General features: G+C 42.0%; 3 protein-coding genes across 8 annotated transcripts in view; 1 reads left to right on the forward strand and 2 right to left on the reverse strand.

Moving 5' to 3' along the window:
- Positions 1-5,817: 5,817 nt before the first annotated feature.
- On the reverse strand, positions 5,818-8,057 carry LOC135528183 (E3 ubiquitin/ISG15 ligase TRIM25-like). Its single transcript, XM_064957083.1, has one exon. It carries the CDS (start codon positions 7,958-7,960, stop codon positions 6,335-6,337), a length of 1,626 nt encoding a protein of 541 aa, XP_064813155.1. The 5' UTR covers positions 7,961-8,057; the 3' UTR covers positions 5,818-6,334.
- Positions 8,058-13,487: 5,430 nt separating this feature from the next.
- LOC135528186 (twist-related protein 2-like) lies at positions 13,488-19,327 on the forward strand. The gene is made up of 2 exons (XM_064957090.1): positions 13,488-14,498; positions 18,909-19,327. The coding sequence occupies exon 1, from the start codon at positions 13,792-13,794 to the stop codon at positions 14,371-14,373; it is 582 nt and encodes a 193-aa protein (XP_064813162.1). The 5' UTR covers positions 13,488-13,791; the 3' UTR covers positions 14,374-14,498; positions 18,909-19,327.
- A 509-nt stretch (positions 19,328-19,836) lies between these two features.
- Positions 19,837-27,313, reverse strand: part of LOC135528184 (histone deacetylase 7-like) — a 77,548-nt gene continuing 70,071 nt past the window's right edge. For all 6 annotated transcript variants that reach the window (XM_064957085.1, XM_064957086.1, XM_064957084.1 and 3 more), the window contains exons 24-26: positions 27,171-27,252; positions 24,667-24,805; positions 19,837-24,523 (exon numbers count right to left, since the gene is read on the reverse strand). In XM_064957085.1, the coding sequence (XP_064813157.1) occupies positions 24,481-24,523; positions 24,667-24,805; positions 27,171-27,252 (264 nt within the window). In that variant the 3' untranslated portion in view covers positions 19,837-24,480. The remainder of the gene's footprint in view (positions 24,524-24,666; positions 24,806-27,170; positions 27,253-27,313) is intronic.

Raw genomic sequence — 27,313 nt, forward strand, 5'->3', positions numbered from 1 at the left:
CACCTCCTCTACCTGGCTCCATCTGAACCATTGTTTAAGAAACTCAGTATCTTGTCTATTCACTACATTGTACACCAATTATACACTGTCATCTACAAATACTCATACCTCCCAGACAGTTTACCTAAACCCTTCAATGGATTGTTAATTCTGAAATCCATCTATATAACACAAGACTGCAATAACCTTCACCATCCCCACAGCAATTATCAGATACAGAGGTGCCATACTCTGGAATTCTTATCTTCACCTCATCATCCTTCAATAACTTCACGTGAAGACTGGGGTTCAGCTTGATGATCCAAACTACCCAATAATCCCCTCCATAATCAAACATGTTTTTTCTTGTTTACTGAACATATATTATGTACAATTATAATTAATGTGCTTTTTAAAAACTGTTTGAACAACCTTTTTTGTACTTATATTTGTGGGGTGGTTTTCATAAGCCCTTATGGGCTTCTAACCTCACCTGCACACCATTTTTGCCAGGTTTTTTAGCTGTACTTTTTCGTCTTTCGCTTCTTGACTTTGCAGCGAATAAAAAAAATATATAACCAATAAAACCAATCTACTGCAAAATGTAGTTAAATGTCTTGTTGAAATACATGTAATCCACTACTCCCCAACACTGCAACCCTGTTACATGAACTGAACTCTTGTTTTAAATCGGTGAAACTATTCCTTTTTTCCCCCATTGAACATCTAATAGTCAAATCACAGTGCAAAAAGCAGGTGAGCTGGTTCTCATCTTTCCAGGCTTTTAGTCAAAAGAATGCATTCCATCCACAATCTAGTGTTTCAAGATTGTAATATGACTCAACCTATAGTATATTCTGCAGCACTGGAACAATGTCCACTGTCACACCCCACAGCAATGCATTTCGGTGTAAACTGTGCTAGTCCAAACATTCCTCAAGGGGGCAGCAAATACCACATGTATGACCTGGAAGTGTGCAGAAACAGAGGGTCGTGAACAACCAGAATAGAGCTTCGACAAAAGGTTAGACAATCACAATGCAAGACCATCGTCCAAAACATGTTCATGTTCTTAACATTCAGATAGGAATAATGTTCACACACCTTGTCTTATAGTACCTGTGAAGTGAGAAATAGTACACTTAATACCAAAAATGTTTTTTACTTGCATACACTAGTGCTCGTTTCCTCTGCAAAATGCATGTTTGGGGCTGATTAAACCAACATTACAGTCATGGAACTGGGCTGTGGATGGAGAGAGGGAGGGGGGCCTGCAAACAACAACATCACACAAAGTAGTTATTATTGGACAATTATCAGCATATTATTATACAGTATTATGCTGTGCAGTACATCCTACTAGGTATCTTTCTGTGGGGGGTTGTGGTGAGTCTGCTGCTTGGTTGACAGGACCTGCACCCCTCATCCTCTGAAAACTGAACACAACATAGGTTTGTTTTGAGGCAAACTTAGCTCCCAATACCAGGAGCCCCTAAGTTTTTTTTCTCTATAAACAAGTTATCAGTGACCTCTACTTGTTGACAATTTATGAAGTGTTTCTAAAGGGTTGAGTGATGGGTGTGGAGTCAGACGCAGAGAGCAGAAGGTAAACGGGGAAAACGCCTTAATGTGCTCCGTAACAGGAACAGGTACAAAATAGGGTGAAGCCCAAAACACAGGCGCAAACAACAACAACAACAACCCACTGTTACAAACACCGGACAGCGAAAACCCAAAATCAACAATACAACACTAACGTACAATAACAACAAGCCTGCACAAACACCAGCGGGCTAAACGAACTTAAATAACACCCATCCCAAAACCCCAACAAGGAACAGGTGAAAACAATTAGACCAAAACAAACGAAAAGGAAAAAGGGATCGGTGGCAGCTTGCAGACCGGCGACGACCGCCGAGCGCCACCCGAACAGGAAGGGGAGCCACCTTCGGTAATATTCGTGACAAGGGTTTATAAGTAGTTACACGTCACATCATTTTTCAGAATGAGTTATAACTGTTTAGCCTAACTGATTTATAAACAATCTATACATTCATTAGTGTAACGGTTCTCGTCTGGTGAAGGAGAAGCGGACCAAAATGCAGCTTGGTATATTTGAGACATGTTTAATGACGATGAAAAAAACACGAACAATACAAAAACAACAAACGGAACGTGAAAACCTATACAGCCTATCTAGTGACAACAAACACAGAGACAGGAACAATCACCCACGAAATACTCAAAGAATATGGCTGCCTAAATATGGTTCCCAATCAGAGCCAACGATAAACACCTGCCTCTGATTGAGAACCACTCCAGACAGCCATAGACTATGCTAGATAACCCCCACTAAGCCACACACCCAATACCTAACAAAACCCCAAGACAAAACACACCACAATAAACCCATGTCACACCCTGGCCTGACCAAATAAATAAAGACAAACACAATAAACTTCGACCAGGGCGTGACAATTAGACTTCTACTAACAGCCTATAAGATACTTAAACTCTTTATAACTTGGCGGTATAGTTGACGATATTGGCCAATCTATCCTTGCCCGAAAAACCCAAAGAATTGCAGAGTCAAAGTTGAACTTGATTTTCTCATATACAGTACATTATTTTGTGATATTTCTCACAATGTGACAGCAGATCAATATCAAAATATTGCCACAATGTTACAAGATACAATGTTCCGTTTTGTTCTTATCTCCCTTTCCTCTTGTAACAGATGTCGTCTGGAGATAGAGAGGAGGACCAAGGTGCAGCGTGATGAGTGTTCATGTCTTTTTAATAAACAAACTGAACACTGGAACAAACCAATAAACCATGTGAACAAAACGAAACAGTACCGTGTGGCCCAACACGGAAACAAACATCCACAAACCAAAAGTGAAACCCAGGATACCTAAGTATGATTCTCAATCAGGGACAACAATTGACAGCTGCCTCTGATTGAGAACCATACTAGGCCGAACTCAAAACCCAACATAGAAAAACAAACATAGACTGCCCACCCCAACTCACGCCCTGACCATACTAAAACACAGACAAAAACAAAGAAACTAAGGTCAGAATGTGACACCTCTACTATTCATTTTCCTAGCTTCCTTTCTTCGTTTCCTTTCCTCCTATCCTTTCTATGCTTCCTTTTCTCCTTTCCTGTTCCCTTGCATAATTTCCTTTCCTCATATCCTAGCTCCCTTTCTTCCTTCCTTTGCCATCTCCCTTTCTTCCTTTCCATTCCTCTTTCATCCATATCTACTGTAGCTCCTCTACCTTTACTAGCTCCCTTTTCTTAGCCATTAGGGTTCTTGATATTAATATCAAGTGTACATGTAGCAGTGTGATGTTGTTCCCCTAGATTATGAATAAAGTTGCACACAAGGACCAGTTTGAATTGGCCAGTCCAATAGCTTTTGCTAGTAAATCTCTTAATCATTCACAATCCAAGTATCCTGCTCACTGGCTGGAATTTCTAGCCATGAAATGGGCCATTCATGATAAATTCAGCCATTGGCTGCGAGGGCATAAGTTTACTGTGTGGACCGACAACAATCCACTCAAATATATTCTTACAAAGCCGAGACTTGATGCATGCGAGCAGAGATGGGTTGCATAGCTGGCACCCTTAGATTTTGATATCCAGTACATACCAGGGCCCAAGAATGGCGTTGCTGATGCTTTAAGCAGAGAGCCATTTGTCCGCTCCAAAGTTCTGCACCGACTGACAACAATTCCACATGATGTCATGCCGGAGGAAGCCAGGTCTTCGAATGGATGATGTTCAAGACATGTTCCACCTCTCCTGTGAGCAGCCCGAGGCTGTAGAACATCTATGGCTCCTGGGAGTGAGTTGCGTAGAGCTGGAGACGATGTCAGTGGGTTGGTTTCCTGTGAAGAGGTGTCTGCTGTCCTCCATGCCCACCGCCGATGGGATGATGGTGTCACAGTGAGGGCTGTTTCACATGTGCAGCATCTTGAGAAGTTGATGTCCATGGGTCAGAGCCCTTGACCTGTCCTTACGCACAAGGAGCTGTATGATAACCCGTCGCTGGATCCTGTCATCAGCATAGTCATGTTCTTTGTAGATAGAGGCTGGCGCCCATCTAGCAGAGAGTCCTTGAAGCTAAAGAAACACTTCATACTCTAAGACAGTGGGGAAAACTCACCACAAGGTTAGGGATTCTGTATCGTGTCTCAGAACACCCAGTCAGTAAGAAGAACATATTCCAGTATGTCATACCTGTGTCTTTGAGAGGCCTTGTGTTGAAGGGAGTTCATGAGGATGCTGATCATCAGGGTCAGCAGTGCACATTGTGGCTCACGAGACAGCGGTTTCACTGGGAATCTATGGAAAAGGATGTCAAGGAATGCGAGGCCCACTGTAAGAGATGTGTGTTGAGTAAAGCACCCATTTTTAGGGGGAGTGTGAGGTATAAGTTAATAGGGATTTATTTTTAAATGTTTTTAATGGTAGTACAGAATTGGACAGATCATGATTGATTGTACATTCCCGCACAGTAGGTGACGACGTGCACCTGAAACCTTTGTTTGCAGACCGCCATGATATCAACGAAGAAGAACGGCTGGATAAACAGGTTGGTTGGGAAGAGAGAAGCAATGTCATATCGCGTGTCATCGCTACTCCATCATAAGGAGAATGTCTGCTCTACTTCTCGGAAATCATTAGTGAGGATGTGGACATTTCGTCAACCATAGATTAAAAACAAATCATATTTTATCGTGGTAGGTTCCCTACATTGTGGCCGCATTAGCACAATCAATCACCTGTCCCTTTGCTAAAGATTATTTTTTGACTGCATTAAGTCATATATTAAAGTTAGAAAGTTAGTGTGAGAAATGTCTTTTTAAACCAGATTGTCAAGGTTCATCTATTGTTCTTGAAGAGGCACTATGGGAGTAGTCTGGGTAGCAGTCTGCTTCGCTATCATTCCCCTTCTTGCCACTCCTTGTCATGCTAAACAACTTTCGCATATGACACAGTTCAAGGAGTGGAATGTTATCTAAATAGACAGTAGCTAGGCGGCAGGTATCCTAGAGATTAGAGCGTTGGGCCAGTAGATCGAATCCCCGAGCTGACAAGGTAAAAATCTGTCGTTCTGCCCCTGAACAAGGCAGTTAACCCACTGTTCCTAGGCCACCATTGTAAATAAAAGTTTGTTCTTTAACTGACTTGCCTAGTTAAATAAAGAAAATAGGCTCCTATGGGAGCACAGTTTTTGAAACAACTGTCAAACTATTTAGACCATCCTATCAACCAATCAGGGCTGTGTATGTAAATATCTTCAAATGTGTTTCCTAACGCCCACATGATGAGACTGACCATTTCAAAAGCCAAAGGAGGCTCCGAGACATACATTATTTTCATTAAATAAGCACACACTGGGATTTATTTGACTTACAGTAATGATTTGAAAAACAGGTACACAAATATAATCTGCTTAAATAGACAGTACATCAACAATAATTTGAACACAATACCACTACATCAATAAAAATGTATTTAGTGATGGAGAATACCATTTGCATAGTTTTAGAGCTTTTGCCAAAAATTATCTGTGGTGTCTGGTTACAACAGAACATTGCCTTAAACTAAAATGAACTGTGGACCTACATCCTGTTGCTCATTTTTATTTATACAGGTTAAATCTTTCATAGTATTAGCTCCTGATAGTAGGTTGCTGGGCCAATGCACAAGTGTGTGTGCATGTAGGATGTAAATACATGGAATTTTGACAACAAACGAAGGACTGTGCAGATTCAGCAATACAAGCCTTGAATCAAAGACAACAAATCAGCAAAGCACAATAGCAATATAACTGTTTATTCTGTTAATTATGATTCCAAAGTGGACTGATTTTCAAATAAAATTACAACGCACACATTTCTTGACATGTTGTCAACAACTGTCAAATTTGAAAATAAAGTAGCTGATATTCACATGTACTATGGCACATTATTTTTGCACTATATCAGCTCTAAAACAACTAAATAGCATAACACCACATAGATATGGCTATTTATTGAATTTAGCCATGCACCAAACTCAATCAGAAGCTGGCATTCCTTTCATTGTGAATAACAAGATACATCTATACTGACAATGACTGATGATGTACTGTGCAACAAAAAGGACCAACTAAAGGACTAGCATGGAACACATTTTTGAATATGCATAGATGTTTTCAAACGGAGATTTAGATTTACCCATTCTACCCATGTATTTATCCGTAATAATCATAATAATAAGTAAGGTATTTCTTTGGTTAGTCAGAAGCAAATGCATTTCCAGCCCAGGTGGACTAAGTGGGAGGCTGAGGGAGGGTTACACTCCACTCTGTAGCGTGATCCAGGACTGTTCTCTGGTGGAGAGGATGCTGAACGCAGGGTACACAGCCTCTCTGAACACAGCCCTGAACGTGTGCAGATGTTTCCGGTGGTCCTTGGTGCTGTGGAAGATCAGTGTTCCCCGCTCATAGTCCAGAGCCACCTCCACCCTCAGTGGCTGATTGGCCAGCTCCTCCAGCGCCACGTTTGAGGAGGCATGGCACGCCGTCAGCTTCTTGTTCTTCCACTGCAAACGCCAAGAGGACGGGTTATGCCCCAGCCGGCTGTGGTCACCCCTCCTGGGCACGCTCTTGTAGCACAAGCCCACTGACCACATGCTCTGGTCGCCCACCTCCACCACCCAGATGTGCTCCCCACTGGTGAAGCCCTGGGAGCACAGGACCTGGGGTGCGGTACTGAACCTCTCTGGGTTATCAGCATACGCCTGCTTGGTACCACTGTATTTGACTGTCTGCAGGTCTTTGGAGAGCAGCAGGCTGGTGTGGGCTGTGCTGGGGTTAAAGGTCAGCTCCAGAGGGTTTATCAGGACGTGGAGAGACTGGAGGAGCCGAGCCATCTCTGCCCTGAAGTCCTCCATCCTCAGGCTGGCCTGGAGCCGCTTGGGGTTCAGAGGGACCTTGTTGGGCACTCTGGCCACGGTACTCGTCACGACCTCCCTGAGCTGGGGCTCAATTAGCAGGAACCTATTGATGAACAGACACTTCTCTGTCTCTGTGAGGACCTCAGTGGTGCGCTGGTGGACCTCTATCAGCTGCTGCTGCTGTTCTTCTAGAAGCCCCAGGCCACTCTGCCAGCTCTCCCTCTGAAGGCCTCTCTCCTTTTCCAGCAGCAGGCTCATCCTGTCCTTGTACCTGCTCACCAGGCCAGCCATGCTGTCCATCAAATCCACAGACTTGGACAGCAGCTTGTCTCCCACAGCCTCAGAGGTGCCCTGGTCCTCAGCAGCCCTCTTTAGCAGGGTCTCGGTCAGCTGCAGCCTGTTGGCCACCGCCTTGCTCTGAATCTCCAGGGCCCGCCTCATTTCCTCCTCGGCTGCCTCGAACGTCAGGACATCATGATTCTGGTGGGTGCCCTCAATGAAACAGTTGGCGCAGAGAGAGGTCATGTCGCTGGCGCAGAAGTACTCCAGCAGGCGTCCGTGGATGGCACAATCTCTCTGGCCCAGCTCAGTCTGGGGCTCCACCAAGTCATGGGTCCTGAAGGACTCCCTCTCAGTGTGGTACTGCAGGTGCCTGGCACACAGGGACACCTCACACTTTAGGCAGGTCTTGATGGCCAGTGTCTCTAAGTCCAGGCAGTGGTCACAGCGCACCTTCAGCGGCTCTCTCTTCAGGTGGTCTGCTGGCGCAACGGCCCTGTAGCCTTCTATGATGCCGCAGAGCTTGAAGTTCCTTTGCAGTGTCTCTGTACCGCCGTACTCTTCTCTGCACTCAGGGCATTGAGGCAGGCTCTTCTCTCCACCGCTGACATCTGTAGCCTTCTGAATGCAGGCCAGGCAGTAGTTATGGCCACAGGGCAGATACACGGGATCCGTGTAGAGCTGCAGGCAGATAGGGCAGCTGAGCTCATGTTCTAACAGCTCCTTTGGTTTAGACAGAGGCATGGTCCTTCCTTATTCACTTTAATTCTCCACACTGGACTCTACACACACTGAAGAGACAGAGGGAATGAGAGCAAGTCAAGGAAGTAAGCTTTGATATTTGCTGGTAAAGCAAAGTTGAAATGTGTGCTGAGCAACATTCCGAGAGGTTATTGTGCCAAGATTCCTGCCATAGGGGCAGTCCTTGACAGTAAGCTGCCAGTACACATTGTTATTAAAATATGTTCTGAATCCAATAACCAAAAGTCTTTAAAAAATATATAACTCAGTCACAATGATTGAAACCCCTCCGTCACATTGAGGAAACAGCAATGTGAGATGGGGGAACTCAGTATTCTACATACTGTATAAACACGTGTACCATCGTACTGTGTTTACTGTAAACACCTCACTCTAAAAAAAATGTGTTTTGTTTTATGTTTGTACAGAGGTTACAAGGTTTAATTGAGGTCGATAAGAAGAGGTCTCTATTTTTTGTTTGTTAATTTAGCATGCTAAAAATAAGCAAACCTCAAATTCAGTGCAGGGTTCAAGACTAAACAGGGAAGTAAAAAAAGGTCAAACGTCCAGCAAGTTCAAGTTTGTTTATTTGTCATATGCACATTACATACAGGGGCTTGTCAGTTGGCCCTCCTGGTGGCCCTCCTGGTGAAAAATGACATACATCATTACAAAAAACATATGGCCTAGATAACAAACAACAAACAGACTGATGAAACAAATGAAACATTAGGCCTATCTTTTTTAGTATATTCATATACTAAAACAACAACACTAAACAATAAACAGACTAGTTTTCATGCATTGTATCTTGGATGTTGACAGTATGTCAAGGAGAGTATTAAAAATACATTCCAGGATCACTATCCATCCACCCATCCACTCCTAATCCACTGTTAGAGGGACGTTGGCGTCCTCTGCTGGATATCTGGACCGGGACTTGACTTTGACTATGCTACAGTGGTTTGAAGAGAATAGTGCGGCGCTATAATGGCAGTTGTAATTGAGTAGTTTACTGTAAGAACAAAGGAAAAACCTGATTTGCGAGGGCATGTGCCATTTCACAGTGCATATTCAAACTCCTATGGCACCACAGGTACCAAACTCCTGGTATTAAGCCGGGCTTTGAAGTGGCCCCACAGGTACCAAGCTCCTGGAAATAAGCTGGGCTTTGAAGTGGCACCACAGGTACCAAGCTCCTGGTATTAAGCCGGGCTTTGAAGTGGCACCACAGGTACCAAGCTCCTGGTATTAAGCCGGGCTTTGAAGTGGCACCACAGGTACCAAGCTCCTGGTATTAAGCCGGGCTTTGAAGTGGCACCACAGGTACCAAACTCCTGGTATTAAGCCGGGCTTTGAAGTGGCACCACAGGTACCAAGCTCCTGGTATTAAGCCGGGCTTTGAAGTGGCACCACAGGTACCAAGCTCCTGGTATTAAGCCGGGCTTTGAAGTGGCACCACAGGTACCAAACTCCTGGTATTAAGCCGGGCTTTGAAGTGGCACCACAGGTACCAAACTCCTGGTATTAAGCCGGGCTTTGAAGTGGTACCACAGGTACCAAACTCCTGGTATTAAGCCGGGCTTTGGAGTGGCACCACAGGTACCAAGCTCCTGGTATTAAGCCGGGCTTTGAAGTGGCACCACAGGTACCAAACTCCTGGTATTAAGCTGGGCTTTGAAGTGGCTCCACAGGTACCAAGCTCCTGGTATTAAGCCGGGCTTTGAAGTGGCACCACTTTCTTTCTTTATTTTATTGCACCCCTTTCTCCAAAATGAGAGAGAGAGAGAAAGAGATTTGTCAGAAATCCTTGGAAAGAATCAGTAAGACCTGCATATTTTTGGGGGTTTATTAACTTTATCCATAAAAGTGGATTCTAAACCCCCATCTTGGAACAGTAAAGAAACAGATGTTTTTTCTAACATTAAGAGGGATTTTACAAAAGCCAACTTCAAGTTCCTCAAATGTGGAACATATCCCACAGATATTCAAGCAACATCAATTATAAAGAACACACCACTTTTATTCCTACTACCTGTACATACTGATACTGTACATACTGTTTGCTATACAGTAGTTCACTTAACACAATACTACATTTTAGGCCTACTTCTATCAAACATCTATTTACATTTCCTAAGGTATCACGAGAATGCAGCCAATTAACTGTCTGTCATTTTGAAACTTTTAGATATGTTAAGGAGCCAATGAGATTTCAGTAGTTCAGAAACACAGACAATAAAGCTTATTCACTGCAACTGTCTGTTATCCAAGCCGTGCCCATTCCAGCTCTAACCATAACATTAGTGGATACCCCTCTGACCCTGACCTGTGTCCAATCTATATCACCTCTGCCCCTGCTGCACCCGCTCAGCATACCCAAACTTTAGACGTGCAGCCCCCTTCCCCCTCGAAGCCTGCCCACAGGAAGTGTCTCTTTACTGGAGGAAATGGAGGCCAGATGTGGGGGTGTCCCACAGCTTTGGGCAGTGGGGTGAACAGTGCCTCTGTCACAGGAGGGAGGGGTTAGTATCCCTGTTGGAATTTGTGCAATTCATCACTTTGTTAGCTTCTATTCTTTGGGATTGGTCTGAGTGTTATTTAAAAGTATCTGGCATGTGGAAAACAAAACAGTAATTGAACGTGCAATCGAATTTTGCTTCAAGGCTGCCAACGTTTCACACACAAAATATTGCAAGAATAATTGAAAACTCCCTATGTTGAGTCATATCTCACTCACCACCTTCCACAATGTATATTAAATAAGGACTCTGACTGCAAAATGAGTTGTCAGGAAATGAGATATCAAAGCAGCGTGTTGGCAGCCATCATTAAATCTTAGTGGGTTTTACACTTTTCTTTTGTTGAATTCGATGTAGACTGAGGTCACAGCTAAAGCATTAGACATTCCTGCGGATGTCAGCCATGCTATAATATAGACATGCTCCCTCACTCACAGCAGTTCCACTGTGTCTTACTCTGATACGCTAGCTGTGAGCTGCTTCAGTCCATTTACAAGTAGATTTAGCAGAACTGGTGGGTTCAGAACTATTTCCAGTCCAGTTGTCTTTTCCAGCATTTTTGGTTTCGATGGTCACAGTTTTGATGACTTTTCATTGTTTGGTGTGTTGACCACTGCAAAGAAGAGAGAGAGAGAGAGAGAGAGAGAGAGAGAGAGTAAAAAAGAGAAAATAGTGGCCGAAACATTATGTCACATCCCTGACGAGGAAATGAAATGTGCAACATCAATCAGGCAGAGTAGAGATCAAAGAGCGCCCTACACCCTCCATCTGGTTCTGTTTGGGGAGACTTTTCTCTCCCTGCCTCTCTCCCTCGTTCGTTCCCTTTTTCTTCTCTGAGCGTGGGTCCTTCTTGTTTTTCCTGTCAGGCATTCCACCATGTTACAGAGACAATGACATAGTGACACGCGAGGTAGAACCAGCCAGAGGATGACATCTGCCTGTTCTTAAACACCTCTCCTTTTATATCTGAACTGGAGATTATTCACTGTTTCTCTGATTGAATAAAGGTATCAGGTATAGTCATGTCCTGTCATCACATCTATATATTAAATGATGAAGTAATGTTTGTGTTACTGGGATGTTGGTGTATATATGCATGTCTGTCTATGCATGTGGTGCATGTGTGTGTGTGTGTAAGGGCATGTAGGTGTGTATGTGTGTGTGTGCATATGCGCCAGGGTGTGTATATAACCTCATCATGGGATAATATATTTTGCCGTCTCTCTCTCAGTGGAAATATTTAGGCTAAGTCCTCGCTTGAGCGTGCAGTTCAAACAGGAGAAGTCAGATTTCTTCTCTTTTCCAGACGTAGGCTATCTCTGGGGGGGGGGGGCTTCCATACAACACAGGCCATTGTGAGCACGCTTGGCCCCTCTCTAGAAATGTGCTGTGTATATGTGTGTTTATATCAACCCTGGTATCAATTTTCCATTATTCCATTAGCTCTGAGATATTTATTTGTACGGTGAGGGTGTTCAATGGGATTGTGATTTATAAATAGTTTGATCATTCACAGGCGTCTTGATGACTTCGGAAAGGACACACAAGCTGATTTGTTTAAAGAGCTACATTTGAAATGGACCTTTACATTCCTGAATGGTACACACAACATAATGAATGCATTCTGCCTCCTAACAATGACACCCAATTGTCCAGATGCTGTGCCTCTACACCCTTTGAAGGTAATGTTGTTTGTTGATACCAGGCTTAGACATTGACCAGTGTTGGGTGTGTTACATTCAGGAGGTCCGTTTTCTGATGACACCAATGGAATTATTTAAAATCCACAGCCTTTACCACCCATCTGGGCTGGACAGTGGAAGTCTGACATGTTAATGATGTATTTATAGGTAAGACAGTAGTAGGTCCTTGTTTATTGTAAGTATTGTAAGAAGTTTCTTCAGAGAATAACCCAAACCTCATACTAAATGCACTCAAGTGATTTAATGTCTTAACATTGTATCTGTAGTGCGACACAATTCAATATTCCTGATGTATATTAAGTGCACTTTTAAGTTGGAGGGCGTTCATTGAACTGTTTTGGACTGAAAATCAAACAATAGTTTTTGTTCTTTGTTGTGGATATGTGCCATATTTGAGAACCTACTGATGGTGGTAGAACTGAAGGCTGTGTTCTTGTTCTGGCACAGAGGATGAAACAAAGGTTCCCAGAGGCACCCATTGGATTCAGAACCTCTCATTCTTTCCTTTGCGTGAGCTAATTTTGCTATTAGACTTCACTGCTACTCTGGTATGCCAGTTTCCCCTTTAGCCTACTGCTCAGAAGACTGCGCCAAGACTCCAGTAAAATAAAACCAATCTGAAAACACTGTCGCTGATGCTTGTTCTGATTTACAAAACGAATGAAACTGTGGAACTGAATCCAGTGAAACTGTGCATTTGTTGTATACTTCATCCAGAGTATGGGCAGATGACTCAGTTATGTAGGCTACAGACGAAAGATAACAATAACCTAGTACCATAGTATCTATCCACCTAAAACTACTGACATCTTTAATTATTCGAAGAAAACTGGGCACACTGATGAGGAGTTATAGTATATCATGTATTGTCTTGATTTCAAACGGTAAAGGGAAGCACTTTTGAAGCCTCTCTCTTTTGACTTTCAAGTATTTCCTACGTTCCAAAATCCCAAAGAATTGATGATGGTGTTGAGTTGTGGAGACTTTAGAAGGGAAAAAGGGTGTGGGGGAGGGGAGGGGAACGACTTGTTTTGAAAGAAATCTGGAACCTATAAACTTGGACAACTTCTACGAGGAAAAAAAACGCCAGAATATCCCCATCTGATTGGTCAACCCACGTGCCTTTGTCTCCGCCTCAGCCCTTTACCCTTACCAATCACCAAACACATTCTCTTCCTGTTATGCTTGGCCTGGCTCTGCCTTAGAACCCAGCTGAGCCAATCTGTGGAACAGATGGGTGGGACTTACAAGTTCCATCCTCTTTCTTCTTTAAAAAGCCAGATGCAGGTTGGCTGCTGTCTTACATTGATCTAGGATACTAGATGCAACTGCTGTTCTGAATGTAGCGAGCAGATAGTAGTATTAGATTGCTGTCATGTCTAGATGTAGGCAACATATGGATTTCCAATACTGAGAATTGATTATTTTTCCATTCGCTTTCTCTTGCTAGCAGACCTGGCAGATCACTTCGGGTACTTCTATATACAGGCTTGCCAGAAAAGAGAGAAACTAAAGGGGGCATAGCACATAAGAGGGCCTTAAGGAGAGAACAGAGGAGTGGGATAGAAACAGTGTAGCTGTAGAAACAGGGTTAGGTAGATAGACTGCCATGAGAGAGGATCCGTCAAGCTGTGGTGAATACCCTGAGGGAGGGGTGGTGTCCAGCGAGGAGGAGCCAGACTGTGCTCCAATCAAATACCCTGTGGTGCTGGTAACACCAGGGGCCGGCGGGCGCAAGAGTGTCACGAGGAAAGACAACATTTCATCGCCAACAGAGGACAACAAGTCAACGACAGGAGGGCCCCCCTGTCTGATCCCGTCAGGACCCAAGAGGCCTAAGAAGAGTCCCCAGCCCTCCCTGTCTCCTCTCCCCATCCCAGGCCAGCCCCTGGAGGACCCTCAGCACCAACGGGTGATCGCCAATGTACGGGAGCGCCAAAGGACGCAGTCCCTGAACGACGCCTTTGCCTCGCTGCGTAAGATCATCCCCACGCTCCCCTCAGACAAGCTGAGCAAGATCCAGATCCTAAAGCTGGCCTCGCGTTACATTGACTTCCTCTACCAGGTCCTGCAGAGCGACGAGATGGATGCCAAGCTGGCCAGCTGTAACTACCTAGCCCACGAGAGACTCAGCTATGCATTCTCGGTGTGGAGGATGGAGGGGGCCTGGTCCATGTCCGCTACCCACTAGCCCTGTCACCTACCTCTCTAACACCCCCTCCCTCCTCTTCTGCCCCAGCCAATCTCCCATGACCTCTGACCCCTGCTCTCTGACCCTCATCCTCACATCATCTAACTCTTATCATTCTACACCAGGTATGCACTCCGACTGCCGAGATACAAACCATACAATACATACTCAATATTATCTTTCCAAAGCAAAATCTTACTGTTTTATATTGCATGCAAAGAAGTACTAATTGAACTGATCTGCTTAAGACGATCTGATATGAACATAGGACAACACCTGGAGTTTTATTAGAGTATTGAATGCCATGCTGGACATTTGTCAGAATGAAACGCAGTAACTACTACCAAGTAAGTGAATCACAAGGGAGGGTCATAGGACAGCACATCTTAGGTTACCACAATTCTCTTTTTACATTCAAGGTATACAGTAACTATTCTACAAGATCAGTTAATATTGAACATGTATATAAAATAGTAGCTTGATGTATCCCATGATTATCATCAGGACTATGGACCTAATAGGAGGATGTAGAGCTGTTATTTCATACATTTTGTAACAAATAGCGTTGAACTCTGACAAATCACTCCATTACAGTAGGTATCTTCTTTTTATTATCTACACACATGAAAATTTAATTTTGACCAGAAATCATGAACATAATCATATGCAACTTCTTCATAGACTTGATGTTATTATCCCATAGTCTCATACATAACTCATTGTTTCCCATAGTCTCATTGTATCCCATAGTCTCATACATAACTTATTGTATCCCATAGTCTCATTGTATCCCATAGTCTCATACATAACTTATTGTTTCCCATAGTCTCATTGTATCCCATAGTCTCATACATAACTCATTGTTTCCCATAGTCTCATTGTATCCCATAGTCTCATACATAACTTATTGTATCCCATAGTCTCATACATAACTTATTGTATCCCATAGTCTCATTGTATCCCATAGTCTCATACATAACTCATTGTTTCCCATAGTCTCATTGTATCCCATAGTCTCATACATAACTCATTGTTTCCCATAGTCTCATTGTATCCCATAGTCTCATACATAACTCATTGTTTCCCATAGTCTCATTGTATCCCATAGTCTCATACATAACTTTTTGTATCCCATAGTCTCATACATAACTCATTGTATCCCATAGTCTCATTGTATCCCATAGTCTCATACATAACTCATTGTATCCCATAGTCTCATACATAACTCATTGTTTCCCATAGTTTCATTGTATCCCATAGTCTCATACATAACTCATTGTATCCCATAGTCTCATACATAACTCATTGTTTCCCATAGTCTCATTGAATCCTATAGTCTCATACATAACTCATTGTATCCCATAGTCTCATTGTATCCCATAGTCTCATTGTATCCCATAGTCTCATTCATAACTCATTGTATCCCATAGTCTCATACATAACTCATTGTTTCCCATAGTCTCATTGTATCCCATAGTCTCATACATAACTCATTGTATCCCATAGTCTCATACATAACTCATTGTATCCCATAGTCTCATACATAATTAATTGTATCCCATAGTCTCATTGTATCCCATAGTCTCATTGTATCCCATAGTCTCATTCATAACTCATTGTATCCCATAGTCTCATACATAACTCATTGTTTCCCATAGTCTCATTGTATCCCATAGTCTCATACATAACTCATTGTATCCCATAGTCTCATACATAATTCATTGTATCCCATAGTCTCATACATAATTCATTGTATCCCATAGTCTCATACATAATTCATTGTATCCCATAGTCTCATTGTATCCCATAGTCTCATACATAACTCATTGTATCCCATAGTCTCATACATAACTCATTGTATCCCATAGTCTCATACATAACTCATTGTATCCCATAGTCTCATACATAACTCTTTGTATCCCATAGTCTCATACATAACTCATTGTTTCCCATAGTCTCATACATAACTCATTGTATCCCATAGTCTCATACATAACTCATTGTATCCCATAGTCTCATACATAACTCATTGTATCCCATAGTCTCATACATAATTCATTGTATCCCATAGTCTCCTTGTATCCCATAGTCTCATACATAACTCATTGTTTCCCATAGTCTCATACATAACTCATTGTATCCCATAGTCTCATACATAACTCATTGTATCCCATAGTCTCATACATAACTCATTGTATCCCATAGTCTCATACATAATTCATTGTATCCCATAGTCTCCTTGTATCCCATAGTCTCATACATAACTCATTGTATCCCATAGTCTCATACATAACTCATTGTAACCCATAGTCTCCTTGTATCCCATAGTCTCATACATAACTCATTGTATCCCATAGTCTCATTGTATCCCATAGTCTCCTTGTTTCCCATAGTCTCATACATAACTCATTGTTTCCCATAGTCTCATACATAACTCATTGTATCCCATAGTCTCATACATAACTCATTGTATCCCATAGTCTCCTTGTATCCCATAGTCTCATACATAACTCATTGTTTCCCATAGTCTCATACATAACTCATTGTATCCCATAGTCTCATACATAACTCATTGTATCCCATAGTCTCATTGTTTCCCATAGTCTCATACATAACTCATTGTATCCCATAGTCTCATACATAACTCATTGTAACCCATAGTCTCATTCATAACTCATTGTATCCCATAGTCTCATTGTTTCCCATAGTCTCATACATAACTCATTGTAACCCATAGTCTCATACATAACTCATTGTAACCCATAGTCTCCTTGTATCCCATAGTCTCATACATAACTCATTGTATCCCATAGTCTCCTTGTATCCCATAGTCTCATACATAACTCATTGTTTCCCATAGTCTCATACATAACTCATTGTATCCCATAGTCTCATACATAACTCATTGTATCCCATAGTCTCATTGTTTCCCATAGTCTCATACATAACTCATTGTATCCCATAGTCTCATACATAACTCATTGTATCCCATAGTCTCATATATTTCCTAGACACTGATCTATTCATAACAGTCTACATTAGAAGCCAAATTCTTGTGGAAGAAGTAACATTACAAGTTTCACTTTCCAACAAAAAAACAATTCCATTTATTTATTTTGGTGCAAAAACTTTCCTTTGAAATACTTTCCTTTCATTTTGGCTTAAACTTGCTACGTTGCACAAAAATGAGATAGCTCTTGACAAGGCTCAACAAAAACAAACTGGTTGTGAGAAACCATGCAGCAGTTAGCTATCAAAGGAGAAGTGATGGCTGTCTTACTGCAGTCCCACAAACCACAGAGTTTGATGAAAGTGGTGTCATTGATTCGTCCAGTTCCACCGATCCATGTTGAAGACGGTTGTCAGACGCCTCATCAGTGGCTGTGCCTCCCTTCACCAGTAGCCACACATTTGGCCTTTGCCATTTGAAACCACTGCTCATACCCACTTCATTCCCAATGCAGGAAAAAGCCCGGAACATATCATTAAACTGTCCACAAGATGTACCATTACCATGCTTCTGAGGGAAGCATTATTCATGGTACATTCAGCACAGTGAGTTCCTACAACCTAGCCCACGTTGACAAGTTATTTTCTGTGACATTCACAAATAATACTGTCCTCTAGAAATTGCGTTTGGGGGTGAATGAAAGCTACATACCCTTTAAATCGCTTACTTAATACCATGTGAAATGAAAGTGGCCTGTATAGGCGGCTAGATATGAGAAATGCATTCTCTGACAGTGTTTGTTGGGATGGTCATTGTTATGGTTCAGTCTTCAAGCTGACTTTGAAGGAAGACTTTCTTTGCTCCTTTCTCGTTAGGGTCCTGCATTATTCTCCAGTTAATCTGCTTAGCTCTTTCTGTTCATCTTTGTATTCATATACATGTGAATACAGTATGCACATGTTCTCCCTGCTATTCCGTGTGGTTGCTTTGGTATGTGTGTTTGTATGCCACATAAATACAGTTTTTTATGTTTATCCGTGTCTTTCAAGATGGCCGCTATAGCTCACCAGTTGTTGCACCGCTGTCAGATGGCTTCCTTATTAATTAAGGAGATCAAATACACATGGGTGTTTTAGCCCGCTTTGGTCTCGTCGCTAAACTTATTGCCACACACTTTGGCTTTCGATTGACCGTCTGTTCTTAAGTTTATACTTATATTTGAGGTTACTTTTGTCTTTTATATGCATGTTTATTGATATTATCCAGTTCCATTTAATAGAAATACCACATTTTACAAGGACATGGTCAACAAAACACCCAGCACTGACCTCCAAACAAAACAGGGGCAGGGAAAATGGACATAAACAGCTTAATGCTAAAGGGAGTTTTTATGCCCATGACTTTTTCCCCTGGGAGTTGAACCAGTTTAACTGTTAGACAGTGCAGAGGGATTTTGTTAGGCATCATGGACTAATCATTTGTGCTTTCTTCAACACAAAAGGAAATGTCATATTTTTCATTACGTAACACTTGCAGAATGTTTGAAGCCCGTAGCACTTACAGAATCTTGCGTCTGTCTCCCCAGCACCGTACCAAGGCGACTGAGAAGCCTCCACCTGTTGGTCTGCAATCCCTTTGTTTACTGGTTTGGACCTACACCCCTGGACCAACTAAATCAAAGATATGAGCCTGCCCTCACTCTGGAGAGGTACTGTAGAGAGACTCAGCTTCCTCGAGCCCACACAGAATCTATGGGACAATGATTCAGAGCTACTAGCAGGTCTAGAAGAAGGACAACTATAGAGTTTTAGGACCTGGAAATTGCAACTTGTGACTTGGAAACAATTTGGTAAACAAATGTAAGTTGCAGTCATTAATGGGAATATTCCTATTGTAGTGTGACTACATGTAGTACAGAACTGTTTGTAAACCAACATACAATTCCTCATTCAAATGGAATCAGTTGGTGTAAGATAATAAAATGAGTACTTGAGCATCTTTGAAGCATATTTCTCAGCCCCATCTTATTACCAATCTCACTTTACAGCATATACACCCTGTACTGCAACTACACCAGAATGGACACGTCCACCATCAGCATCCAAAATGAATGGCCAAACATTTGGAGATGGATGATGACACAATAACATTTCTAATCGCCAAATGCACAAGAAATACAGTGGTTATCCTTCTTTGAGTTTGTGTGTTAAAGAACCTGGGTTACCAGATTATCCACGTCTTACCCGGTCAGCATAAATTAGTGCTCTATAGCACAGACTTCCTTAATGAGGGCCAAGTGTCTGCTCAGGCAGACCAGGGTATAATTGCCCATAAAGCTGTTGTTCTTTTGGGGAAAATAAGGCCTCTAAAATATTTATTGGTTGTCTGGTTGGAAAGAAATCCTATGATCTGCCCAACCACAGAAGCACATGTGGATACATGTACTAGTGGACCAGGAAAGTACACCGTATATCCAACATGTTGTCACACCTACAATTCTGTACACACAAAAATGACCATTAAAAATTTTAATTAAGAGAAAAACAGTACAAAATAGACATCCTTTCTATACATACATAGGAAATATGTAGGAAAAAAGGAACACAAGGTCAATGAAAAGTATGAAAACAAGACTGTTATTCCTAACTCCAGTTAGTGAAGGCCACCAATACTTGACTCAAGGCACATGCGTGATGTATTTTGGTCTTGAGTATCTATTTACAGTGACTTTAAGAAACAGAGCATAAAAAGGACAATATTAAAGGAAATCAAGAGGAGTGGCCCACTTGTCACTAAGACAATAAGAGTGTTGCCCATAGGCCCCTGGAAGTCTTTAGAGGAGAGGCCATGTACAGTATCCAACACACTTTGTCTAACATTACTTCATAGACAACAGATACCCACTGGTGTACTACGAGACAGAGAGCACAGGCACTGTTCTACGAGAATATGAATAATGGTGGTTACTTCTATTTCTTTTTATACAAGTCTTTGAGGGGATCTTATGGACAAACATTGCCCAGAGTCTTGAAAACAACCAGCCCAAAACAAATAGTTAGTACAAACAATAATGAATATTGAAAACTGGCAATGGCCTCCTACACACATATACAGATTTTGATTTCAACCTGTTTGCTACAGTACAAAAGTAGTCCTGCAGCAAACAGGAAAAGTGAATTATGTGGATTATAATTTATGGACAGTATTGTAGAGATTGATATGTTTTTGTTTTTTGTTTAAAAGTGGACTTGTTTTATACCTCAAATACACTACAAGGTTTAAATTTCCTGCATTTCAGGAAAGTTCTCCGGCAACAGGGTGATCAAATTACAATCCTACATCTGTAGCCATCCACAGTGGTTGGTACAGAGTATAGTAAGAAATGACTATAAGACTTGTTAGCATGGTTATCGTTATCTCTCTCTCTCAACAACAACTAGGGGAGAGGATAAAAAATGTTTAGTTAAGACAAGATTGACAGGTATCACTAGCGTACAAGCCCCTGTACTGGCGCACCAGCAGAGAGAGTGTTCCTGAAGAAATACGCCTTGTAAATGCCTTCTTTCTGCAGTGGTTAGTCAGAAGTGGATGCTCTCTCTCACTCTTCTCTTCGATTTTCAACAGAGAAAACACAGTAATGCACATTAATAGAGAGCTTATGATACATTTAGACATTTAGCCACATTCCATAGAAGTATGGGGTCATATACAAAATAATATTGTGAATCTGAAAACAAATGTCAATTTCTCAATTTGATGGTGGGCAGTTTTTTTTTCATCCACTGAAGAACCTCTAAAAACAAGTGCAATCTAGATGAAATGCTCATTAAGACAAACTACATAACCCCAGAATGAATATAGAAAATGAAACAGTGGAATGTGCTACACATTTCAATTCAAAACAAAAACAATATACACTGGACATCATGAACACACAAAAAAGGTCTCAGGACATGTTAACAAACTACAGATACACTATATCTGAAAATCTATAATCAGCATGATGTCAAGTACTGCATCGTACATACAACTGGAGTACAAGAGAGACCTCCTACACAAGGCCTAAGGGAGAAGGATGCACCATCATAGTAGAGCCACATCTCCATCAGTGGAGGCTCCTCAGAGGAGGAAGGGGAGGACCATCCTCAGTGAATATCATAACATGTAATGAATCAGATAAAACTACACTATTCACGTCACCAATTAATGAATTAAAACACACTGTTTTAAAATAAAAGTCTACAGTAGCCTCAACAGCACTCTGTAGGGTAGCACCATGGCGTAGCACCATGGTCCATCCCCCTCTGGGTACATTGACTTGTCCTCCAACCTATCTGAGCTCTTGCAGCATGAACTGACATGTCCACCCAAACAAAGGATCAGAGAATTAATTTAGTAGTGAACGCATAAGCTCGGGCTAGCTAGCACTGCAGTGCATAACATGTGGTGAGTAGTTAACTCAGACACTAGTTGAACAGTTTTGAACAAATTAATTTCTTCCAAAATATAGGAGAAGCAAGAGAGTCAATTTTTTTCACTTTCACTTACTTAGCTAGCCTATGCAGCGATCTAGTTTAGCCTGCTTAAATACTCTTCTCTGACAGAGGGATGCTATGTTAGCTAGCTGGCTATGACTATCCAACAAAACACTGGAACTCTTCCAAATCAAGGTAAGATTTTGGTTTTACAAATGTATTTCCCCCGGGGCCCGCCGGTGCAGGTGCTAAACTGCTTACTGACTGTACACTGTAACATTACTGCATGATTGTAGCGGGTTTACTGACACATTAGTTATATTAGCTTTGTTGACTATGACGTCACTTTAGCTAATATGGTGACAACGATGTAGGCTGTGTGTAGCAGTTATGATATAGTTTGGCTTGGAAAGTTTTTTTTGTTGCCTGGTCACATTCAGCTGTGTTGTGCATTGAAGTCCACAAGCGAAAGGTGAGAGGAGGAGAGCGCAGAGAAGCGAGAAGGAATACAACATGGCTACTATGAAAGTGAACTGTATTTACGCGTGATCAGTGGTGTATTCATTCTGCTGTAAAACGTTTCTTAAACGGAAGCAAACAGAACAAAATGGGGATAAACATACCTGAATTTGTCCAATAGCAACTTGTTTGCAACTGTTAGACTAATGATTACACCCTAGATGCAGGCAAGAGTGTGCACGGTGATATTGAATGTGTCACTGTGTGTCCATGTGTCACGGTCTGTCACCTCAAATGTTTATCTCGACCTGTGTGCACCTACGTTGTAAACTTTCATTCATAGGCTCGGTTGTAGCAACATGATGGGTATAGGTAACATTTGAGGATCATGAAGTAGCCTAAACCTATCGCTGTTACAGTGAACTGTGTGACTGGAAAAGGAATGACAGTCATCCAATATGCTGTAATAGAAATAAAGCCATGCTCATAAAAAAAGAAATCGTCCTCCCTCATTTTAAATGGCACCGACCGCCACTGACCTCCATAGTGCTAACAGTAATAGTATTTTGGTTGGTCCACGAAACAAACAGAGCAACACCATAAAGAAGGTTTTCACATAAAATAATACACTCAGTTGAACTGTTATTCAACTCTGCTTGATATTACTATCCGTGGATAATATCAAGGGAACTGAACTGTCAAATGAATGTACACAGTAAATGTCTATCCACAGGTCAACAGTCTGGTCCTGCAAAAACAAACATCAATGTACAGTAACACCGTAACCACACTGGTCCATCTGCAGTAATACAGTCCCACTGCAGCCATGTTGAAGAGCGGTTTCTTTGGGAGATGAAGTGCATTAGAGCCTTTGACTAGCATCATAAACAATACAATGGCATAGGAATGAACATAGAACTAGTATTTCCATCCAAACAGTGGTAGGTCTTCAGCTCTTCATAAGATTCATTGGTTTAATTGTTCCTGTTCATCCAGTTTGTATACTATATATCCTCGAGACAGGAGGTATAATTTTGGTCCTCATCATGTCAGTGGTAAGACATAAAGGGAAATAGCGTGCATGTCTACAATGCCTTTCTGAGTGTGTGTGTTTGTGTGTGTCCCTGCCAACAATATATAAAGACACTTGTCTATGAACAGCAGTGGAAAGTATTCGTAATACAATCTGGCCAAACAGGATTTCTTTTGAAAATGCACTTCGTATAAATACTCAATGTGTATACCTGCCGGTAGAAATGTAGAATGCATAAGTCTTCTTTTTAGAATGTGAGTGGATTTTAGAGGACAACAATAACTTCCAATCTTCAAAGTTTAACAGATAATTAAATAATCTAGAACTTGAGTTTCCCCGAGGTTTGGAATTTTCAATGGTTCACATTACGGAATGCACAGTGCAAAAACAACAGATAAAACCACAGTCATCCTTATCTTCATTTTCTTCTTATTTTTTGTATTTTTTTTAGTGGTTAAACTATTAATGACATCATCGAGGACCGACTGAGCCATTCAACAGTTGCCAGGTGCTGGCCGGTCCCCTCCAGGCTATCGCTCTCTCCCTCTGTCCGTCCAGGGACTTCCTCAGACTGACTTGGGTCTGCTCTGCTCACTGACACAACAACAGACACCCACAGACCTGGTGCTAAGAATTCCCTCCTTCAGGGCCACATCTTCCTTTCGTCTCGATGGCCTGTATTATTCACAGACACTGGGGAAATAAGACAGCGGATGGGAAGCATTTCTTTACTGTAAGTGCCTCCATAAGACCTTTATGTCTGTACTTGTTTTAAAGGCCAAAGAGTGGTCAATATGACGGCACAGGGCTGTTATGGACGTGTCCTTCTGAATACACACAATAAAAATGACTCTGTCTTGCTAGGGCTAGACCACGGACAGAGTCAAATAATCAGCTGTTTGAGAGAACATCTTTTACCTCACATATACACTGACAGGTCTTTGGTGTGGCTGAGCAGGCTACATTAGTTCCACTGTGTTGAGTTCACTCTTCGCTGTGTTAAGTTGCACTGCATACAGTCTTTTGAGAATTGACGGTGGTCTTTGAGGCACTGTGTGGCTTTAAGGTCTCATTGGTTAAGGCAGTTCCACAGTCTACACTCCTCCCCCTCGTCGTGTGACAGGGCAGGATCTCCAAGGCTATTGGGACGTCCTGAAGGAGAGGTCTCTGAGGTCAACAGTCAGCATCTTTCACATGGAATCGTCGTCATGCTCCATAGGCTCGTCGGGGAGGCTGGGGGCAAACACATAGAGAAGATGGTTAGGAAAAGCATCATGCATCATATTTGTATAGTACTGTACAGGGGAGCCTGCCCTTTACTCTGAGAGTGTTAAGGAGTGTTTGAGAGTGTTTGGGTACATGTGCTCCTGTCGTACCTCTTGCTGGTCAGGACCCCCACAGAGAGAGAGGCCAGAGCATTGACAGCATCAGTCTCCTCACAGTCTCTTCTCTGAGCACCCAGGAAGGACAGTCCCACGGAGCTACTGAACGTCTTCAGGGACTGCCAATACTGACCTGAAAAACAGACAGAGAATCTTTTGGACTATAGAGTAGGAGAGAGTGGGGTAATTGAGCCAATGGCCATTGGAGTAAGTTGAGCAAATTGATGTGTTTAGGCATTATCGCTGGGTTATCAGGTAACAACAGGGCCTATGTTAAAAGTGTTAAAGAAAGTACAAAGTGTTTGTTGGGTGTTAAGCTTAAAATTGTTTTAAAAATGAAAAGTGATTGATCTGTGTTTGGGAAATAAAGATAGACATGGTTTTAAAAGGTAGAGGTAATATTTAATTCAGTAGGGGCTTAACTTACCCCATACCCGGTGTAAGGCATGTCAAGAGACCACTTTTTTGGGACAAGCTATGTTTTCAAAACTATATATTTTTTTTTTTACATATATTCAGACAGTGCCTTTCAAAAGTATTCATCCTCCTTGGCGTTTCTCCTATTTTGTTGCATTACAACCTGTAATTTGATGGATTTTTATTTGGATTTCATGTAATCCACATACACAAAATAGTCCAAATTGGTGAAGTGAAATTAAAAAAATTACGACAACAACAAAAAAAGGGAAAAGTGCTGGGTACATATTTATTCACCCCCTATGAAGCCCCGAAATAGGATCTGGTGCAGCCAATTACCTTCAGAAGTCACATCATTATTTAAATAAAGTAAACCTGTGTGTCACATGATCTGCCACGTGATCTCAGTATATATACACCTGGTCTGAAAGGCCCCAGAGTCTGCAACACCATTAAGCAAGGGACACCACCAAGCAAGCGGCACCATGAAGACCAAGGAGCTCTCCAAACAGGTCAGGGACAAAGTTGTGGAGAAGTACAGATCAGGGTTGGCTTATAACAAATATCAGAATCTTTGAACATCCCACGGAGCACCATTAAATCCATTATTAAAACATGGAAAGAATATGGCACCACAACAAACCTGCCAAGAGAGGGCCACCCACCAAAACCCACAGACCAGGCAAGGAGGGCATTAATCAGAGAGGCAACAAAGAGACCAAATATAACCCTGACGGAGCTGCAAAGCTCCACAGCGGAGATTGGAGTATCTGTCCATAGGACCACTATAAGCCGTACACTCTACAGAGCTGGCTTTGCAGAAGAGCGGCCAGAAAAAATCCATTGCTTAAAGAAAAAAATAAGCAAACACGTTTGGCGCAAACCCAACACCTCTCATCACCCCGAGAACACCATACCCACAGTGAAGCGTGGTGGTGGCAGCATCAAGCTGTAGGGATGTTTTTCGTCGGCAGGAACTGGGAAACTGGTCAGAATTGAAGGAATGTTGGATGGCGCTAAATACAGGGAAATTCTAGAGGGAATTCTAGAGGGAAATACAGGGAAATTCCGTCTTCCAGAGATTTGAGACTGAAACGGGGGTTCACCTTCCAGGAGGACAATGACCCTAAGCATACTGCTAAAGCAACAATCGAGTGGTTTAAGGAGAAACATCTAAATGTCTTGGAATGGCCTAGTCATAGCCCAGACCTCAATCCAATTGAGAATCTGTGGTATGACTTAAAGATTGCTGTACACAAGCGGAACCCATCAATCTCAAGGAACTGGAGCAGTTTTGCCTTGAAGAATGGGCAAAAATCCCAGTGGCTAGATGTGCCAAGCTTATAGGGACATACTCCAAGAGACTTGTAGCTGTAATTGCTGCAAAAGGTGGCTCTACAAATGATTGACTTTGGGGGGTGAATAGTTATGCATGCTCAAGTTTTCAGTCTTATTTCTTGTTTGTGTCAGAATAAAAAATATTTTGCATTTTCTAAGTGGTAGGCTTGCTGTGTAAAACAAATGATACAACCCCCCAAAAAAATCGATTTTAATTCCAGGTTAAAAGGTAACAAAATAGGAAGAATGTCAAGGGGGGTGAATACTTTCGCAAGCCACTGTACACACAACATCTTGAAATGTATGTAGATATCGTTGTTAAAAGAATACTATATTTCCCTTGACGCAGTGAAGCTGAATGTAAAACATGGCTCAACTTACCCCACTCTGCTCTACATTATGTGTGTTTATTCTGTGTGTTTTTTTTTTTTGCCTAAACCAGAGCCAGTAAGCACACGCACTTGAATGAGCAGTGAGCACTTTGGCTGCAGTCAGAAGGTCGATATAAAAGCTAGTCCTTCATACTGTATGGGCCCATATGGCGAAAGATCAATATCGTTAATAGCCTTGTAGCCTAATGTATTCAATCATTCTGTGTACTCAGGAAGTCTACATTTCACAATAATTAGGATCAGACCAGAATAAAGGGATAGACAAAAATAGACTAGAGAGACAGAGGGAAAATAGGGACAGTGGTGTACTGTATGAGAAAGAGACAAGGAGTAGAATGACTGTTTACCCACCATGTATCTGTATGACTCTCTGTAGCGAGCAAACACTGTTAGCATTGGGCTTCTGCAGCCGCACCTCCTCTGACAGAGGCTCCTGTATGGACAATAGTGGGAGAGGTAACCATCAGGCCACTAATCAACAACATCCTCCTTTC

The sequence above is a fragment of the Oncorhynchus masou genome, chromosome 33 (genome assembly GCF_036934945.1).
Source record: "Oncorhynchus masou masou isolate Uvic2021 chromosome 33, UVic_Omas_1.1, whole genome shotgun sequence".
Lineage (NCBI taxonomy): Eukaryota > Metazoa > Chordata > Actinopteri > Salmoniformes > Salmonidae > Oncorhynchus > Oncorhynchus masou.